The following is an 18870-nucleotide window of genomic DNA, read 5'->3' on the forward strand; positions in this document are numbered from 1 at the left end:
CGAACCATGAAAAACAGCCCCAGACAGAACCATTCCTCCTCCACCAAACTTTACAGTTGGCAATATGAATTCGTGCAGGTAGCATTCTCCTGGCATCCACCAAATGGTGTACCGTGATTCATCACGCCCAAGAAAGCATTTTCACTGCTCCAGAGTCCAATGGCGGCAAGCTTTACACCACTCAAGCCGATGCTTGGCATTGCACATGGTGATCTAAGGCTTGTGTGCGGCTGCTCGGCCATGGAAACCCATTTCATGAAACTCCCAACAAACAGTTATTGTGCTGACGTTGCTTCCAGAGGCAGTTTGGAACTTTTTTTTAAATTTTATTTATTTTTAGTTTATTTCACCTTTATTTAACCAGGTAGGCTAGTTGAGAACAAGTTCTCATTTACAACTGCGACCTGGCCAAGATAAAGCATAGCAGTGTGAACAGACAACAACACAGAGTTACACATGGAGTAAACAATAAACAAGTCAATAACACAGTAGAAAAAAAGTAAAAAAGAAATAAGAGTATATATATATATATATTGTGTGCAAAAGGCATGAGGAGGTAGGCGAATAATTACAATTTAGCAGATTAACACTGGAGTGATAAATGATCAGATGGTCATGTGCAGGTAGAGATACTGGTGTGCAAAAGAGCAGAAAAGTAAATAAATAAAAACAGTATGGGGATGAGGTAGGTAAATTGGGTGGGCTATTTACCGATAGACTATGTACAGCTGCAGAGATCGGTTAGCTGCTCAGATAGCAGATGTTTAAAGTTGGTAAGGGAGATAAAAGTCTCCAACTTCAACGATTTTTGCAATTCGTTCCAGTCACAGGCAGCAGAGAACTGGAGAACTTTGTAGTGAGTGTTACAACCGAGGACAGACATTTTTACGCGCTCAGCGGTCCCGTTCTGTGAGTTTGTGTGGCCTACCACTTCGCGACTGAGCCGTTGTTGCTTCTGGGTGTTTCCACTTCACAGTAACAGCATTTACAGTTGACCAGGGCAGCTCCAACAGAAATTTGACAAACTGACTTGTTGGAAAGGTGGCATCCTATGACGGTATCTCGTTGAAAGTCACTGAGGTCTTCAGTAAGGCCATTCTACTGCTGTCTGTCTATGGAGATTGCATGGATGTGTGCTCGATTTTATACACCTGTCAGCAACAGGTGTGGCTGAAATAGCTGAATCCAGTTATTTGAAGGCATGTCCACATACTTTTGTATATACAGTATATATACTGCATTCGGGAAAGTATTCAGACCCCTTGATTTTTTCCCACATTTTGTTACGTTACCGCCTTATTCTCAAATGGATTAAATTAATGCCAAAAAAAAAGAAAATATAATTTACATTTACCTCCCCATCCAAGAGGACAGAGCTTGAGAGGATCTGCAAAGAAGAATGGGAGAAACTCCCCAAATACAGGTGTGCCAAGATTGTAGCGTGATACCCAAAAAGATTCAAGGCTGTCATAGTTGCCAAAGGCGCTTCAAAAAAAGGGTCTGAATACTTATGTAAAAGTGATATTTCTGTTTTTTATTTTGAATAAATTTGCTTACTTTTCTAAAAAACAGTTTTTGCTTTGTCATTATTGGGTATTGTATGCAGCTTGATGGTGGGAGGGGGGGACTATTTAATAAATTTTAGAATAAGGCTGCAACGTAATAAAATGTGGAAAAAGTCAAGGGGTCTGAATACTTTCCGAAGGCACTTGTATATATTTTTTATTATTTATTCATGATTTTTTTTATGGCAGACGAAACACATGTCTTGTGAACTAATGTGAACTAATCCATTTCGGAGGCTGAGACTAATGCACGGAGGAGGCCGCGGGGATGGCACAGTCCAAGAAGTGTGGCTAAATTCACAATGCATGTATCTCTCCAGAATGCGCGCTCTCTCTCCAATTTGTGCACATTCATTGTTTGCGTTTGATTGTTAGTGTCTATCTATTCCTGATTCCCATATATCACCAGTAGTACAGTTACCATTAATTCCTATCATTTCGAATATACAATCTTTGTTTGGTTACGGTCATTTCTGTTAATGCATTCAATATATTATTATTCCAGTCTTTTGTCATTCTCACTGTCGGAGTGGACACGTTGTTTGCAGAGCGCACAACCTATGTTACACTTGTGAGTTTTGGTTTATTTTATTCCATTTACGGGTTTTGTCAATTGTCAAAGGACGCGCACCTGATTACGGATAGAAGTAGGCCTGTTGGCTAACTGGCCTGCGTGCAAATGTAGGAATATAAATGTGCCCATTTGGGAATCTGATAGTATTTCTGATTGACTTAACGCACCACAAATAGTTCCTCAATGTATTTGAAAAATCTTTCCAGCTCTCTCCCGTTTGACCACTCAGCGTGAAAGGGAGAATGTTATGCTCCGATCCAGTGGAAGCGTCATGAAATAGGCCTACCTGATTAGTTTTTATCACGTGCAAATAGCCTACAGCTGTGTCTGTCCCAAGCTCACTGGCACCGGAAACTCTGAGGGCCCAGAATATTTTTAACAATGTTGCAAGTTTGCTAGAGGGAGCTTCAAGGCTGACTCAAGGTAATAGTTGATACAATGTTTCAAGTTCGCTGCAGACAGGCCATGTGTAGCCAATTTGATTAATAGGATATTTATTTTTATCAGGATATTTTCTATCTGCAGGCTGCAATGTTTTCATTTGTTGGCTTTATAGGCGGTTTTTACATAACTTGTATTGCCAACTATCTTTTAGGTTTGTATAATTTTCCTTTAGATTTGGATATAATTAGGATTAACCACATGACAATGATTTTGAGATATGAAGTCCTTATTATAAATTAAATGAAACTGTTCCATGAAAATTTACACATGAAAACCATAACTGGCACGCATATCGGTAGAAATGATAAGATAAACTGGCATTCCACATGAAAAAGGTTTCCGATTCCTCATGTAGCCTATGACCGGCAACTTCAGCAGAGTAAAGCCAGAATCTGTGAAAGCCAATAAGAGCAGGAGGAGGATGGTCAGGTAAGTTTTTTTAAATATATTTTTTATTTACATTTTTTTCTGGCTCTCTGGATCTCTGGCTCTCTCGAGTCATTTGTGTCTTATTTCATCAAACAGTGTTCTTAAAGCATCAGAAAAGCTGGTAAAATGGTAAAATTTCAACCAGTCAATTGGGTTGAAAGAACAGCAGACTTTTGGTCGACCAACCTCGGGGACAGCCCTGGTGTGTGTGTGTGTGTGTGTGTGTGTGCGCGTGTGTGTGTGTGTGTGTGTGTGTGTGCGTGTGTGTGTGTGTGTGCGTGTGTGTGTGTGTGTGTGTGTGTGTGTGTGTGTGTGTGTGTGTGTGTGTGTGTGTGTGTGTGTGCGTGTGTGTGCGTGTGTGTGTGTGTGTGTGTGTGTGTATGTGTGGTTATTTAGGTGTGTTAATGGAATTGAGCTGTGGTAGAAAAAGAACATGATTTGTCATACTTGAGTAAAAGTAAAGATGGCTTAATAGAAAATGTCTCACATGAAAGTGAAAGTCACCCAGTAAAGTCCTACTTGAGTAAAATTCGAAAAGTATTTGGTTTTAAATGTACTTAAGATTCAAAAGTAAATGTAATTCCTAAAATATACTCATGTATCAAAAGTAAAAGTGTAAATCAATTCAAATTCCTTATATTAAGCAAACCAGACAGCACCATTTTCTTATTTTTTAAATTTACGTATAGTCAGGGGCACACTCCAACACTCAGACATAATTTACAAACGAAGCTTGTGTTTAGTGAGTCCGCCAGATCAAAGGCAGTAGGGATGACCAGGAATGTTTTCTTGATAAGTGTGTGAATTAGACCATTTTCCTGCTAAGCATTCAAAATGTAACGAGTACTTTTGGGTGTCAGGGAAAATGTACGGAGTAGAAAGTACATCATTTTCTTTAGGAATGTAGTGAAGTAAAAGTTGTGAAAAAATATAAATAGTTAATTAAAGTACAGATACCCCCCAAAATACTTAAGTAGTACTTTCATGTATTTTTACACCACTGGCATTGAGTATGTGAAAGCTGGTCTGTAGACAGCATGTCTTCATATATAATTGGCTCTGTTTACACCTCTTGTCAGATATCTCCTCAAGTCAGAAGTAGTACAACAAATCCATGGAGGGCCTATGGCTCACCCACACACACACATACTCATGTATTTCTTAGACGCTTGAGCGCTGTCTCTCAATTAATCTTTATGGTTTGTCTGTCTGTTGCTGTTCCTAAGGCAATCTGATGCTTTGATGTTGAAAAACTTAGTGTGCTCTTGTCATTCACTATACTAGCAGTTCTTTCCTAGAATGGTGATGCTAGGAACTTTAGATATGACGAATGTTAAATACATTGCCGTTCCCCATTGATACACTACAGGCTCTCTCTATATCACTCTCTCGCTCTCTCACAGACACACACATACAGAAACATATATCTGTCATATTCCAGGCAGCATAAGCGTGTGCAATGTTTCGTTGCTTTGGTTGCCTCTTCCTTCAAATTGACAAGGTGTTCCATAAACACTCTATTTAGCTCTCAGTCTTCAGGTTGGTCGCAGTGTGAACAAATTAATTTATCACTAAACGGCGAGACATTGTGAATTTGCTCTATAGTGAGAGTCTATTCATCTTCCAGGCATTAATTAGCAAACGTGGCTTTTGGAGGGAAAGACTAATTTAGCGGTCGCTGTGCTAACTCCGTTCCACCGAGCAGATGGAAGCGGCAGAGACGCATTGCACACTGGGTGCTTCCAATCATTCAAGATTGATGTCGCTTTGCACAGCATATGTTGCTCATAGAACCAACAGACATTACCCCGTTTTTCTCCACTGATTTCCCAGAAAATATTAACGAGCCCACTTTGGGATCGTCGCATCATCGATGGCATAGCTATGAAGGTTCTGCTACTTTTCGACACGTTTGAGAAGTTGAAGAAGTGGAGTTAGGTAGAGTCTGGAGCAAAGACAGAAAGATTGTGCTGCTTTGCAGTGCCAAGTTTGATTTTTCTTCCTCTAAGAGTAATGAAATAGTGTGAGAGTGGAAAGCTGTCAACAAGCTTGATTATATTCCCTCAGGAAGATAAGTACAGACTGTTAAAACGCCTGAGCATGGCTTTGGGATTTGCTGGAGTCATATGACAAACATCTGCACTACAGGGCCTTTAATTAAAGCCTATCCCTTGATCACACTTTCTACTTTTCAATGTATTAATAATGGGAAAAGATTATATCAAAAGCCTTCCATCATATTCAGAGGGACTCTCTATAACCCTCAATGTGGCCCCTACATAAACACGCCAACACACAAAGGAGCACACTCATGCGTGCACACACACACACACACCAAGTTTGTCATAAATCAAAGAGAATTTTGAGCGCTTCACGACATGAATCCAGAGAAAGCAGCATGACACCTGAATCAACACGAAGGCTCAACTTTATACACCCAGGCTTGCATAGCTCTACCATTAGGGTCAAATAACAAGTGACTGTAGCTACCCTTCGTTGTTTCAATTCTGAACACCATTCAATCACGTTTTTAAAGATTTGTGAGACATATCGCAACAAGCTTCAACTAAAGCCCATGACATCCGTCATTGCTTCAAAGCATCAACTGTTAAATAATAATTTCCTGTCCTTTAGAACCTTAGCTGACAACTATCTCTGTTCTGCCTGAAGAAAGCAGCACATCAACATAGCATACTAAATAGTTTATGAATTTGCATAGTGGGAAATAAAGAATAGGTACCAAACAGCCAACCCAAGTACTACTCTCTCTGGGATTTGGGGAAGATAACCCCAAAAATCATTTTTAAAGGGACAGGTACAAATCCCCTTTCAAGACTTCTTCTGATTGGGCAGACCCTTGGCTGAGTATGGGCAGACCCTTGGCTGAGTATGGGCAGACCCTTGGCTGAGTATGGGCAGACTGGCCAGAGATAATAGCTACACAACGCCATGCCTTATCTGTCCACAGTGTGCAGACGGCCGCCGCTGGCATGGGCACATAGCGGTCGCCATTCTGATGAGGAGTTTTATCTCAGCGCCATGTACTAATGAGCCATTCAGGTCGCACGCCACTGCCAGCCGACCAACCCAACCTGGGCCTTACCAATCCCCAGGGATAGTGCACCACCATGAGAAAGACAGGCAGACAAGGTCCAGGGCCTGGCCAGAAACGTTGGCTGAAACGAGTGGACACTTAAATATCCATGACTGTGTTTTCATTTAACATGGTCATCTTTTGTTAAAAACTAAAGTAGTCCATGTAAATAATGATGTGTGTACTTGTTAAGAGCTCAACGGAACTAGTGCTCTCTCTCTCTCTTTGCCTCACAGCCAAGTAATAGAATAATTACTGAGGCTCAAGCATCTCCTTGCAGATGAGAAACGATTGGGTATGTTACTCTCAATGTTTTTCCTAGATATGGAAAGTCTTAAAATAAATGGTTTCTGAGATGAAAGTGTGCCTATCAACATTAGGTGATCCATAGCCTAAATAGAGTGAGCTGGATGTGTTTTGCAGTGCTTTGATATATGCCTTACCGCATGAGGGGTGCCTTGTTAACAACCAACTTCAAGAAAAACATAACTCACAAGCTGGAAAAAAAATAATTTGGCTCTCTAAATGTTTTACATAACACTGCTGCTGCCCTGTTTTACTCCAGAGATAAAGTGAACCATCACACATCATTCATAATCTATACACAAACAGGAAAAGTTATCTGGCAGCAAACATTATTGTAACTCAATCAAGCGCTTGCTCTCCCTTTTAGGTACAACAGACAAATAGAGAGAGAGGTGAACAACATACTGTAGCTTACCCACTGGGCACAGACATCAATTCAACGTCTATTCCACATTGGTTCAAAGTAATTTCATTGAAATGACGTGGAAACAATGTTTATTCAACCAGCGTGTGCCCACTGGGTAGCTACTCCTGCTCAGCACTGCTAGTCAAAGAGAGAAAAAGAGGCAGTCAGAAATGAATTGTTGATTGCAACAGTGAGATAGAAATCGGTCTGCAGCAGCGACAAGTAGTCGCGTCACTATGTCTCCCTGGTCCTGGAACCCAGTCTGGCTGCAGTGTGGGGAAGTGGGCTATTTAGACTCTCAACGCCATTTTTAACAGAGGCAGCAGGTTTTTTTTTTTTCCCCTCTGCAAGGCCCTACTAAGGAGCTGTCTGTCACCTCTTTTTATCCCTCTCTCCTTCTCTTTCATCTCTCTCTGCATCTTGCCATAGTGTATTTCTCTCTCACACACAATCTCTCTCTTTAGTCCCTCCCCCTCTTTCTGTTCTACCTCTCCTTAGCATCATCTGTCTCTCAATCTCTCTGCCTCATCCCTCACTTCACCCTCCTCTCTCTCTTTGTATTTGTCTCTCTCCTTTCATCCCTTTCTCTCTCTCTGCACCCCTTTCCCGATCAACCCACTGTGTCACTGATGTGTTGTTGGATAGTTACATAATCCACCCCTAACCACCACCACCATCTCCACCCCTCAACACCCTCCCAGCCTCCAGCATAGCTTCCTCAGGATGTGGTCCTAGTGGCTTCCCTGCCTGCTGTTCTGCTACTCTCCTTAACTTTCTTCCCTCCATCTCCCTCCCCCTAGTCTGTCAGCTTCCCCCAAGCTCTCCTTCAGGCTCCCCTCCCTCTATGGCAGCTGCCTAATCACTTTTGTACTTTTCCTTCAGTCTGTGGAGAAGGACCCGGCTGGGAGGAAGTGCAGCGGGAGGCCAAGAGTTGACAACCATCACGTCAGGCTCCCACGGGGAACTAACTGCAGTGGGGAGCCAATGGGGCCTACAGTCAACCTAGCCTCCTGTAGGGACACCCCCAGAGAGTGACTGTACAGCTGATGGCCCCCATGGAACTACAGAACAGAAGTCTGGAGTCCAACTACTGTCTGGAGCCCAAACGGAGGCCCCCAAAAGGGGCAACAGAGATTTAATCCAGTGAGACCAAAGCAGTCGACAGATTCCCAACTAGAATCTACTACAGAGGGCTACACTGTCGACAGACAGTCACAGTTACAGCCACAACCTCAGCCACTCACTAGTGATGGGTGTAAAAAATGCTGTGTTCAGAAACGTTGCTATAGTATTCCTATTTGGAAGTCTCACAGAATATTCCAATAAATGTCTTGGCATTTCTCGGTTATGTTGCAGTTTCAAGTTGTATTAGCCGTATGTACAGTATACACATGGTATATACCGTCCAACAAAATGCACTTGCAGGTTCCTTCTCCACAATGGTACAACCAATAAGAAATCATATTTAAAAAATAATACAAACTGTTTTGGACTGCATTCCTTTGTCTGCTAGAGCCAAATACATCAAATGTGCATATATCAGTGCATAAACATGAGGCTCCACTGGAATAGCATGAACTACACCTGCTCTGTCTGACATAACTATCTGAAATAAGTATCACTCCAAAGATTGACACATGTTAGTGGCCAGAGCATAACTGAACACTGCAGATCCTCTTCCATTTCCTACATAATACTCAAGCTAACTGCCAACTAACCACTGCAACCACAGAGAGCAATTGTAATGGTACCTTTTTGTAGGAACTAATGGAGGGTACCACCATTGCTTGTTGGCCAAAGCCTATGGGAAAATTAATGTGGGGTTTTGTAGGGTTTTGGGATAAAAGAGGAAAATAAGACCTGTGGTAAACACAGGCTTAGGAGATCTTATTAGTTTTGTTCTATGACATCTCCATCAGCTAATGTCACTTCTTGTGAATTTGAAACATTTATGTAATCAAAATAAGCACATAAAGGGGATAAATGCTTCATAATTCATAAAGGTCATGTTAACTGACTGATATTACAAAAGTTTATGATCTAAGCCTGTGTTAACCTCAAACCTTATTTTCTGAGTTTATCCTAAAACCCCATTCATTCCACATTGATTTTTAGGAATGGCTGAAAAAACCTGAGGATTCATTTTCATTTTTTAGGACTACAAGCTGGCGAGCTCTATTTAACATACCTATTTTTTTAATCATATGCCCCAAAAACTTACTTGACAAATATATCAAATATACACGCAAACCAAGACAAATCTAGGCAACCTATAGCGTATTCCCAGCACAATAATAAACTGATGCACACATTTCACATTTAATCCTTATACTTTACGAGTTTTAATGAAAGTAGTCTTTAGGAAATATTGTCAGTCACTATACACGTTACACCTCTATATACAGACTCATCCAATCAACTGGTAATCCTGAGAAAACCACTGAAAACAGCTGTGAAAAGAAAGCCCTGGTTGGTTTTTTTAAAAAGAGATGAGGTTAGAATAAGTAAATCATGACAGTTCAAATCAAGGTTAATGCAGGTTTTTGAACTTTGCTTACACAGAAGGAAAGACCCTCTAGGCTTCAATTCAGCACCAGTCTCCAAGTCGAGTCTAGCACACTAGCCGCCAACCAAACAGCTCTTCACTTACACAACCATTAAGAAGAGATGGAAGTTGGAGGTTCAACCAACCGTTGGTCTTACCTGAAGTGGCGATGGCAAGGCAGAGTAGAAGCAGAGGTAAAAGTGACATGTTGCTGCTGTCCATCTCTAAGTCAGATATCTGTGGGAGCCTCAATGAAGAACTTGCCGGTGTCTAGGTGCTCGGGCAGCGAGAGCAGCGTCCTCGTCCAATGGCAGCACGGCAGTGACTGTGGTGGCAGTGGTTCCGCTCCAGAGGGGTGAGCACACAAATCCAGCCTTGATGGGTTAAAGGTCAGCTAGGAGAAAAGAGGTGGGGCGTCAGTAGGAGATTGCCAACTGCCAAGCAAAGTCATAGATGAATAATGAAAATATCCAATCAATAAGGAATCGTGTATACCTCTGATATTACTGATGCTGCACATTTATATAACTACATCAGAGTAGAATGAATATAATGTCAATGCATATTAATCAATGTAATACTCATCCTCTACACTCAATGCTGGCAAGTTTAACAAATCCCCTCAAGGAACCTTTCCTGTTGAAAATTAAATTGTGAGATGGTGTTGCCAAGATTATAAACTGCATCACTTTCTTTTTTTCTGTCTTTTATCTGGAATAGTGGTATCTGAGATTATTATTGGATAAAATGTTCTCTCCAAAGGGCCTCTTCCTAAACGTCCAGGATCAGATGAAGTACACTGATTAACATCCATGTTAGTGATGAACTACCACCCATTTCTAGTACGGTGCCTGATTATAACTGTTGCTAACATACCAAATTCAGATTTTAAAAAATTGATAATTAGTTCAAACTAGACACGTGATATTGCCATCAACTTCTGCATGTGCTACTAATGATAGGCTACAAACGTATTACATGTATACTTCCAATGAGATTGTCTGTCCTTGGATAGCCTAGAATATTACCATGGGGCCCAGAGCTCTAGGGTTATCCAGTGGTCAGTAACTGCTGGCCCAGTCTGCCAGGAAACAGTATGGCGTCGCTTTCTTTAAATAATGTTACAATAGGGAGATCTGATAAGCGGGGGAGACTGCTCTTGTTATATGATTCATATAGAGCGAGGGGAAAAGACTATATAAACTGTTTATGCAACCAAAGCAAAACAAAAGTAACTTTGGCTACTTCCTTAACCAGACAAACACGAATTATTGAGTCAAATGCCTAAAAACGATTTAACTATAGAAAATGGTCACTAGAAAGTAGTTGAATATTTCAGGTAAACGGAAGACAGGCTATTAAAGTGAAACAAAAGCAAACCCATTAATGTTTTTATTTGGCTGAAATAAATAGGATGAATAAGTGAAAATCATAGTTCTGGTTTTCAGAAATGTACGATTATACGGCTATAGGCTAGACGTTTATCTGACAATACACAGTTCACAACGTTATAATTCACGTTAACAAGGTATTTTACCTAATTGTCACCTATCATTGGCTTCAAATAAACAACACATCAAGGGAATACATTGTATCAGGGACAACAGCTAAAGCTGTCAGCAAAGCATTGATTAAAAGAAACTCACATATCAATGGAGATTGTCCCTTTTAAATTGCGGGTATAATCCACGAATGCAAAGAGAGCAGTCAGTCGTGTAAACGCTCATAAACTTTCTAGTGTAGCTGGGCGGGCGGGGAAGCGCAGATTGACTTTCGAACCACTCCCAAAAACCAGAGTTTCGCGCGCTGGTGCCAATGCCGGTGACTGACGTCAATACCCACACTGCTTGTCAGCACAGAATATTGTGAGAGGAATTAGGGATTTCTTTGAGATTTTGCATCACAGGTGAATCGACAACAATGACATCTGGTCGACCGGTAGCAGCCTAATGAAAGAAAAGAAAGTATAAATCACAGAAGCATAAATTTGGTCTTTCCATAACCCATTCAACATGGTTTATTACATTGTAATAACATGTAACATTACAATAACATTGTAATAACCCAAACTGTTACGTATCATCAAGAGTAAAGGGGTTGTGTCCTTATAATCTCAGATGGGATGATGATGATGATGATCCCTAGGTTTTGGAAGAATCTCACCTCAGTATAACATATTATTGTCAAAAACAACTGGGGACCACACCGCCCTCTTGAGGCCAATATTGCTACAATCATCTTTTGTCGCTCTATGGGAGTTGTGACTTGTGACTGTACTTTCTCATCCTCGAGACTGTTTAGTTTATGAGAACAAATTGACATCATGTAACCAGGGATGTAATTTCAGAATGAACATTACCAATTATGTATAAACATATTACTAATATAGAATGGTATGATGTGATGATGATTTCCAACAATTGTCCTCTTGTCAAATGTCTTATTTGATAGGCTAATTAATAAGTTATCCAGTCAGTTGTATATTTGTGACGGAAGTCATTAAAATGTCTTGTTAACAAACTATAGTTTTGGCAAGTCGGTTAGTACATCTTCTTTATGCATGATACAAGTCATTTTTCCAACAATTGTTTACAGACTGATTATTTCACTTATAATTCACTGTATCACAATTCCAGTGGGTCAGAAGTTTACATACACTAAGTTGACTGTGCCTTTTAAACAGCTTGGAAAATTCCAGAAAATTATGTCATGGCTTCTGATAGGCTAATTGACATCATATGAGTCAATTGGAGGTGTACCTGTGGAGGTATTTCAAGGCCTACCTTCAAACTCAATGCCCCTTTGCTTGACATCATGGGAAAATCAAAAGAAATCAGCCAAGACCTCAGAAAAATAATTGTAGACCTCCACAGGTCTGGTTCATCCTTGGGAGCAATTTCCAAATGCCTGAAGGTACCACGTTCATTTGTACATACAATTGTACGCAAGCATAAACACCATGGGACCACGCAGCCGGCATACCACTCAGGAAAGAGACGTGTTCTTTCTCCTAGAGATGAACGTGCTTTGGTGCGAAAAGTGCAAATCAATGCCAGAACAACAGCAAAGGACCTTTTGAAGATGCTGGAGGAAGCAGGTACAAAAGTATCTATATCTACAGTAAAACGAGTCCTATATCGACATAACCTGAAAGGCCGCTCAGCAAGGAAGAAGCCACTGGTCCAAAACTGCCATGAAAAAGCCAGACTACGGTTTGCAACTGTCCATGGGCACAACGATCATACTTTTTGGAGAAATGTCCTCTGGTCTGATGAAATAAATATTGAACTGTTTGGCCAATATGACCATCATTATGTTTGTAGGAAAAAGGGGCATGCTTGCAAGCCGAAGAAAACCATCCCAACCATGAAGCACTGTGGTGGCATGTTGTGGGGGTGCATTGCTGCAGGAGGGACTGGTGCACTTCACAAAATAGATGGCATCATGAGGAACAAAAATTAGGTGGATATATTGAAGTAACATCTCAAAACATCAGTCCGGAAGTTAAAGCTTGGTCACAAATGGGTCTTGCAAATGGACAATGACCCCAAGCATACTTCCAAAGTTGTTGCAAAATGGCTTAAGGAAAACAAAGTTAAGGTATTGTAGTGGCCATCACAAAGCTCTAACCTCAATCCTACAGAACATTTGTGGACTGAAAAAGCTGAAAAAGCTTGTGCGAGCAAAGAGGTCTACAAGCCTGACTCAGTTACACCAGCTCTGTCAAGAGGAATGGGCCAAAATTCGCCCAACCTATTGTGGGAAGCTTGTGGAAGGCTACCCAAAATGTTTGACCCAAGTTAACAATTTAAAGGCAATGCTACCGAATACTAACTGAGTGTATGCAAATTTCTGACCCACTGGGAATGTGATGAAATAATTAAAAGCTGAATTAAATCACATTCATTATTTCCTACTGCAACAATAGCTGCAGCCTTCATGACAGGATCTTTATTAAAAACATATCTGAAATACAAGACTATCACTGTCATGTGTTTGGGCATTGAACATTTATAGTTATGAAGTGGTCTGGTAATGACTTGATGAAAACAATGTTTACAAGTCTGTGCCATGTATGGAGTAAGAGCAGACATTTTGATATTGTTGTTGCAAAGACTTCCGGCGTCGACAGAGATGGCCGCCTCGCTTCGCATTCCTAGGAAACTATGCAGTATTTTTTTTTTACATTGTTTTATTACACACAGCCGGGAGGAACAATTGGATGTAAGAGCAACGTCAACTTACCAACATTACGACCAGGAATACAACTTTCCTCTGTTTGGTCCACCACCCAGGACAATGGATCGGATCCCAGCCTGCGACCCAAAACAACGGCGTCGCAGAAGGGGCAGACAGAGCGGTCTTCTGGTCAGGCTCCGTAGAGGGGCACATCTCCCACCGCTCCCGAGTATACTACTCGCCAATGTCCAGTCTCTTGACAACTAGGTAGACGAAATCCAAGCAAGGGTTGCCTTCCAGAGAGATATCAGAGATTGTAACGTTCTTTGTTTCACGAAAACATGGCTCACTCGGGATACGTTATCAGAGTCGGTACAGCCACCTGGTTTCTTCACACATTGCGCCGACAGAAACAAACATCTCTCTGGTAAGAATAAGTATGCCTTATGAGACGTGGCATGATCATACCAACATACAGGAACTCAAGTCCTGTTGTTCACCTGACCTACAATTCCTTACAATCAAATGCCGACCGCATTATCTACCAAGAGAATTCTCTTCGATTATCATCACCCCCAAGCAGACACATCGACGGCCCTGAAAGAACTTCATTGGACTCTCTGTAAACTGGAAACCACATATCCTGAGGCTTTTTATTGTAGCTGGGGGATTTTAACAAGGCTAATCTGAAAACAAGGCTCCCTAAATTTTATCAGCATATCGAATGCGTGACCCGGGCTGACCATTGATACTCTAACTTCTGCGACGCATACAAAGCCCTACTTTTGGAGGGACTGGGGGAAACACCCGTGCTCAGGTCTGTTCAACGCTGGTCCGACCAATCGGATTCCACCATCAAAAGATTGCTTCGAGCACGTGGACTGGGATATGTTCCGCTTAGCGTCGGACAATAACATTGATGAATACGCTGATTCGGTGAGTGAGTTTATTAGCAAATGCATCTGTGATGTACCCACAGCGACTATTAAAACCTTCCCAAAACAGAAAGCGTGGATTGATGGCAGCATTCGCCAAAACTGAAAGCGTGAACCACTGCTTTTAATCAGGGCAAGGCGACCGGAAACATGACCGAATACAAACAGTGTAGCTATTCCCTCCGCAAGGCAATCAAACAAGCTAAGCGTCCGTATAGAGACAATGTAGAGTTGCAATTCAATGACTCAGACACCAGAGGTATGTGGCAGGGTCTATATTCAATCAATCTCGAACAATGATGTCTTGCTCCCAGACAAACTTAACTTCTTTGCTCGCTTTGAGGACAATACAGTGCCACCGACACGGCCTGCTACCAAAACCTGCGGGCTCTCCTTCACTGCAGCCAACGTGAGTAAAACATTTAAACTTGTTAACCCTTGCAGGGCTGCCGGCCCAGATGGCATCCCTAGCCGCGTCCTCAGAGCATGCCCAGACCAGCTGGCTGGTGTGTTTACGGACATATTCAATCAACCCTTATCCCAGTCTGCTGTTCCCACATGCTTCAAGAGGGCCACCATTGTTCCTGTTCCCAAGAAAGCTAAGGTAGCTGAGCTAAATGACTATCGCCCCGTAGCACTCACTTCCGTCATTGTGGAGTGCTTTGAGAGACTAGTCAAGGACCATATCACCTCCGCCCTACCTGACACCCTAGACCCACTCCAATTTGCTTACCACCCCAATAGGTCCACAGACAACGCAATCACAATCACACTGCACACTGCCCTAACCTATCTGGACAAGAGGACATCGACCTCATCCCGTCAGTTGAGGATGCCTGGTCATTCTTTAAAAGTAACTTCCTCACCATTTTAGATAAGCATGCTCCGTTCAAAAAAATGCAGAACTAAGAACAGATACAGTCCGTGGTTCACCCCAGACCTGACTGCCCTCGACCAGCACAAAAACATCCTGTGGCGGACTGCAATAGCATCGAATAGTCCCCGGGATATGCAACTGTTCAGGGAAGTCCGGAACCAATACACGCAGTCAGTCAGGAAAGCTAAGGCCAGCTTCTTCAGGCAGAAGTTTGCATCCTGTAGCTCCAACTCCAAAAAGTTCTGGGACACTGTAAAGTCCATGGAGAACAAGAGCACCTCCTCCCAGCTGCCCACTGCACTGAGGCTAGGTAACACGGTCACCACCGATAAATCCATGATTATCGAAAACTTCAATAAGCATTTCTCAACGGCTGGCCATGCCTTCTGCCTGGCTACTCCAACCTCGGCCAACAGCTCCTCCCCCGGCAGCTCCTCGCCCAAGCCTCTCCAAGTTCTCCTTTACCCAAATCCAGATAGCAGATGTTCTGAAAGAGCTGCAAAACCTGGACCCGTACAAATCAGCTGGGCTTGACAATCTGGACCCCTATTTCTGAAACTATCCGCCACCATTGTCGCAACCCCTATTACCAGCCTGTTCAACCTCTCTTTCATATCGTCTGAGATCCCCAAGGATTGAAAGCTGCCGCAGTCATCCCCCTCTTCAAAGGGGAGACACCCTGGACCCAAACTGTTACAGACCTATATCCATCCTGCCCTGCCTATCTAAGGTCTTCGAAAGCCAAGTCAACAAACAGGTCACTGACCATCTCGAATCCCACCGTACCTTCTCCGCTGTGCAATCTGGCTTCCGAGCCGGTCACGGGTGCACCTCAGCCACACTCAAGGTACTAAACGATATCATAACCGCCATCGATAAAAGACAGTACTGTGCAGCCGTCTTCATCGACCTTGCCAAGGCTTTCGACTCTGTCAATCACAATATTCTCATCGGCAGACTCAGTAGCCTCGGTTTTTCGGATGACTGCCTTGCCTGGTTCACCAATTACTTTGCAGACAGAGTTCAGTGTGTCAAATCGGCGGGCATGCTGTCCGGTCCTCTGGCAGTCTCTATGGGGGTGCCACAGGGTTCAATTCTCGGGCCGACTCTTTTCTCTGTGTATATCAATGATGTTGCTCTTGCTGCGGGCGATTCCCTGATCCACCTCTACGCAGACGACACCATTCTATATACTTTCGGCCCGTCATTGGACACTGTGCTATCTAACCTCCAAACAAGCTTCAATGCCATACAACACTCCTTCCGTGGCCTCCAACTCCTCTTAAACGCTAGTAAAACCAAATGCATGCTTTTCAACCGATCGCTGCCTGCACCCGCATGCCCGACTAGCATCACCACCCTGGATGGTTCCGACCTTGAATATGTGGACATCTATAAGTACCTAGGTGTCTGGCTAGACTGCAAACTCTCCTTCCAGACTCATATCAAACACCTCCAATCCAAAATCAAATCAAGAGTCGGCTTTCTATTCCGCAACAAAGCCTCCTTCACTCACGCCGCCAAGCTTACCCTAGTAAAACTGACTATCCTACCAATCCTCGACTTTGGCGATGTCATCTACAAAATGGCTTCCAACACTCTACTCAGCAAACTGGATGCAGTATATCACAGTGCCATCCGTTTTGTCACTAAAGCACCTTATACCACCCACCACTGCGACTTCTATGCTCTAGTCAGCTGGCCCTCGCTACATATTCGTCGCCAGACCCACTGGCTCCAGGTCATCTACAAGTCCATGCTAGGTAAAGCTCCGCCTTATCTCAGTTCACTGGTCACGATGGCAACACCCATCCGTAGCACGCGCTCCAGCAGGTGTATCTCACTGATCATCCCTAAAGCCAACACCTCATTTGGCCGCCTTTCGTTCCAGTACTCTGCTGCCTGTGACTGGAACGAATTGCAAAAATCGCTGAAGTTGGAGACTTTTATCTCCCTCACCAACTTCAAACATCAGCTATCTGAGCAGCTAACCGATCGCTGCAGCTGTACATAGTCTATTTGTAAATAGCCCACCCATTTTCACCTACCTCATCCCCATACTGTTTTTATTTATTTACTTTTCTGCTCTTTTGCACACCAATATCTCTACCTGTACATGACCATCTGATCATATATCACTCCAGTGTTAATCTGCAAAATTGTAACTATTCGTCTACCTCCTCATGCCTTTTGCACACATTGTACATTGTATATAGACTCCCCCTTTGTTTTCTTCTGTGTTATTGACTTGTTAATTTGTTTATTCCATGTGTAACTCTGTGTTGTCTGCTCACACTGCTATGCTTTATCTTGGCCAGGTCGCAGTTGTAAATGAGAACTTGTTCTCAACTAGCCTACCTGGTTAAATAAAGGTGAAATAAAAATAAAATAAAAAGAGGAATACCCATGTAAGAATGCTGTTCATCAACTACAACTCAGCATTTAATACCATGGTACCTTCCAAACTCGTCATTAAGCCTCTTCAACCTCAGGAGGCTGAAGAAATAATAGTAGTAAGGTGTGCACAATGCATCACCGGGGGCAAACTACCTGCTCTCCAGGACACCTACACCACCTGATGTCACAGCAAGGACAAGAAGATCATCAAGGACAACAACCACCCGAGCCACTGCCTGTTCACCCCGCTATCATCCAGAAGGCGGGTCAGTACAGGTGCATCAAAGCTGGGACCGAGAGACTGAAAAACAGCTTCTATCTCAAGGCCATCAAACTGTTAAATAGCCATCACTAACATTGAGTGGCTGCTGCCAACATACTGACTCAAATCTCTAGCCACTTTAATAATTATAAATTTGATTAAATAAATGTATCACTAGCCACTTTTAACAATGCCACTTTATATAATGTTTACATACCCTACATTACTCATCTCATATGTATATACTGTACTCTGTACCATCTACTGCATCTTGCCTATGCCGTTCGGCCATCGCTCATCCATATATTTTTATTCACATATTCTTATTCATTCCTTTACACTTGTGTGTATAAGGTAGTTGTGAAATTGTCAGATTACTTGTTAGATATTACTGCACGGTCGGAAGTAGAAGCACAAGCATTTCGCTACACTCGCATTAACATCTGCTAACCATGTGTATGTGACAAATAAAATTTGATTTGATTGAATAGGATTACAAATTTTTATTACTTTGTCTACTGTTGGCCTGCATGCAGATGAACGTGTTTGTAAAAGTGATGCATGCAACATTGAAATGAATTTAGGATATTTTAAATGAAAACATAAGAATTGGACAGTACAGCACAGGAGGTTGGTGGCACCTTAATTGGGGAGGATGCGTTTGCGGTAATGGCTGGAATAGGTGTTTTTCATGTGTTTGATGCAATTCCATTCACTCTGTTCCAGCCATTATTATGATCCGTCCTCCCCTCGAAGCCTCCACTGCAGTACAAGTACTGGAATGAGCTGCAAAAACCACTCAAACTAGACAGTTTTATGTTCATCTCTTCATTCAAGACTCAATCATGGACACTTGC

The 18870-nt window shown here is 42.4% G+C and overlaps 1 protein-coding gene and 1 long non-coding RNA gene across 3 annotated transcripts in view; one reads left to right on the plus strand and one right to left on the minus strand.

The window, feature by feature from the left end:
* LOC112233491 (endoglin) overlaps positions 1–11157 on the minus strand; it is a 44463-nt gene extending 33306 nt beyond the window's left edge. For both annotated transcript variants that reach the window (XM_024401164.2, XM_024401163.2), the window contains exons 1-2: positions 11010–11157; positions 9522–9757 (exon numbers count right to left, since the gene is read on the minus strand). In XM_024401164.2, coding sequence (XP_024256932.1) covers positions 9522–9585 — 64 coding nt within the window. In that variant the 5' untranslated portion in view covers positions 9586–9757; positions 11010–11157. The remainder of the gene's footprint in view (positions 1–9521; positions 9758–11009) is intronic.
* On the plus strand, positions 2303–8890 carry LOC112231014. Its single transcript, XR_002950403.2, has 3 exons — positions 2303–2562; positions 2939–3012; positions 7701–8890. It is a non-coding gene; the product is annotated as an uncharacterized LOC112231014 (long non-coding RNA).
* Positions 11158–18870: the final 7713 nt, after the last annotated feature.

The sequence above is a fragment of the Oncorhynchus tshawytscha genome, linkage group LG33, assembly GCF_018296145.1.
Source record: "Oncorhynchus tshawytscha isolate Ot180627B linkage group LG33, Otsh_v2.0, whole genome shotgun sequence".
Classification (NCBI taxonomy): domain Eukaryota; kingdom Metazoa; phylum Chordata; class Actinopteri; order Salmoniformes; family Salmonidae; genus Oncorhynchus; species Oncorhynchus tshawytscha.